We start from the raw sequence: 2,330 nt of genomic DNA, 5'->3' as shown, positions 1-2,330 counted from the left end.
AAGAGTGTTTGAGATAAACAAGCAGCATATTGGCACTGACCCTGGCACCACTGTGCCATCATAAGACCTGTCTGATGCCTTCTGCTGCTGACAACAAACTAAACTTACCAAAGATTAAAAAAAAAAATAAAAAAAAATAGCAGGTTTTTTTTTCAGAACCAATGTAAAAGCCAAACTAGATGATTACATCTTCTGAAGAAAACATGCATGCATGAGACCATGCACATCACATCTCATGAAATGAACATTATAACTGCTAATAACGGTTGTTAGATCACTGTCATTTTTGCTACAATTTCACATGTCATTAAATAAAATAAAAATACCTAATTGACACAACATGCTGTTGTTGTTGTTTTTATGAAAACCTTAATAGAAGCTATAAGATATTATAAGACCAGGCAGATAGAGGGGTAAAAAAAAACAACAGTAACAAATAATTTATTGAAATAATATTAATAAAACTGATATTAATGATATAAATATACTAATATACTAATATTAATGAAAATAATTTATCATTAAAAAGGTTATTTATAGCACCATTAAGGTTCTATATAGCACTTTCAAAGCATGGTTCTTTATGGAACCCTATAAAAAGGGTTCTGCTATTGTTACAAGCTGAAGAACCCTTTTCTGGTACTGTTTAGAACCATTTTTCTTAAGAGTGTATATTCAAGGACTAGAAATAAAAACTGCACTGGACACTACTCTGTTGCATTATGGACAAGGTATGTGTGTGTGAACTGACCACAGGCCCCTGCGGCCCGCTGTCTCTGAAGCGATTGGACTCTTTGTGAAAGCTGTAATTGGCTCCTGAGGCTTTGGCCACTTTCTGCATGATGGCTTCAGGCTCCACATCCTCCTCCGCCCGTGCGTTTATCGTCACGTGAGCTCCCTGCAGAAACAGCGCTGTCAGTTTATTTAGTCCCACACACATTCACATTCTCAAAACTCAATTTAAACATGCGTACGAAACCATCAGACAGAAGCGTCAAGATTCACAGATTTCAAGCGAAACATGCCCACGCACACACTTCTGTCAATTTGTTTATTAGCAACCTTTGGCTGTGTGTAAGCTCTTACTGAAAACAGCTAGCTTAGAAGGACTACAAAACAAACAAACACCGTCTAATGAGAAGAGGAGGCCTCCGCCCATTTCCCTGTTTACACCAATGCGTCTGATGCAAGCAAGTGATTGGCTCAAACAAACAGGAATCTTGATTCAAACATCTTTTCTGTCTCATCATCTCTCAATCAACAACTTTAAGCACTTTTATGTCCAAGGGGTTGATTTCTATCTAATTCAGCATGATAAGGAAATTCAACTTATTTCATTTCTAAATGCATTGTACGTGTTCAACTTTTTTTGACCTTATAATTATTATTATTATTTATCAAACTGTCATAACTGGATCTTTTAGTGAAAACAACAGACTTCTCTGTAGTGGTTGTTTAGTGGTCTTCTCCATCATTTAGTCAACTTAAAAGGTTGAGGCTTGTTGCCAAAATGCCACTAAAATTGATACAAATGCACCAGAAATTTAATAAGGGCAAATAAAATAAAATAGTTCATTAAACAGTAGGTTAGGCTGATATACCTAAGATTTGATATCTCGATATATCTTTTAAAATTGTAACAATAATTTTTGTTTTTGCTCTAGAAAAAGGTCATTTTCTTTTGCTGGTTTCTGATTTAACCATCTGGTGCTCCTTATTTGGGAGTCACAGTTGTGGTCTTCATGGTCAAAAGTGACCGGACACCTAAAAATTTACTTTTTTCCCCCCAGTAAAATCAATGTAACATATTTTTGTTCAATAATATTTTTTATTTTGAGATAATTTCATGGCACTAATTAATATTTATGCAATAATTATGATCAATTTCTTCCCATTGAAAATAATAAAAATGTATATATATATATATAATTATTATTATTTTTTTTTAATATTACTTTTCAATTAATGCAGTATTTCATGTTAAAATAGAGTCAATGCCTTTAAAATCCACTTTTTTGAAGCCAAATTAGTAATCTTAATCTGGTGGGAGTAAAATAAGAAAAACTGCCATTCTATGGTTTAGCCACTAGATTCCTATATAGCTCTATATAAAAGTCCTATAAATACTCTAATTGTTTCTAGACATAAATACTTATTTTTATTAAGTTGTGGGTTTAGATATGTTTAGACATTCTCAAAGACAACTTTTTTTTTTTCGTTTGAAATGTTGATTTGAAGCATCAGTTTTTTAAAGGGGTCATATGATGCTGCTAAAAAGAACATTATTTTGTGTATTTGGTGTAATGAAATGTGTTTATGCGGTTTAAAGT

At 32.9% G+C, this 2,330-nt stretch overlaps 1 protein-coding gene across 7 annotated transcripts in view; it reads right to left on the bottom strand.

Moving 5' to 3' along the window:
- The window catches only part of LOC107698106 (drebrin-like protein B), a 46,666-nt gene that overhangs the window by 36,780 nt on the left and 7,556 nt on the right, over nt 1-2,330 (bottom strand). For all 7 annotated transcript variants that reach the window (XM_016499017.1, XM_016499018.1, XM_016499019.1 and 4 more), the window contains exon 5: nt 752-898. In XM_016499017.1, coding sequence (XP_016354503.1) covers nt 752-898 — 147 coding nt within the window. The remainder of the gene's footprint in view (nt 1-751; nt 899-2,330) is intronic.

The sequence above is a fragment of the Sinocyclocheilus anshuiensis genome, unplaced genomic scaffold (assembly GCF_001515605.1).
Source record: "Sinocyclocheilus anshuiensis isolate Anshui unplaced genomic scaffold, SAMN03320099.WGS_v1.1 scaffold1163, whole genome shotgun sequence".
In the NCBI taxonomy this organism is placed as follows: domain Eukaryota; kingdom Metazoa; phylum Chordata; class Actinopteri; order Cypriniformes; family Cyprinidae; genus Sinocyclocheilus; species Sinocyclocheilus anshuiensis.
Note: the sequence above shows the minus strand (reverse complement) of the source record. Positions and strands in the feature narration are given on the sequence as shown.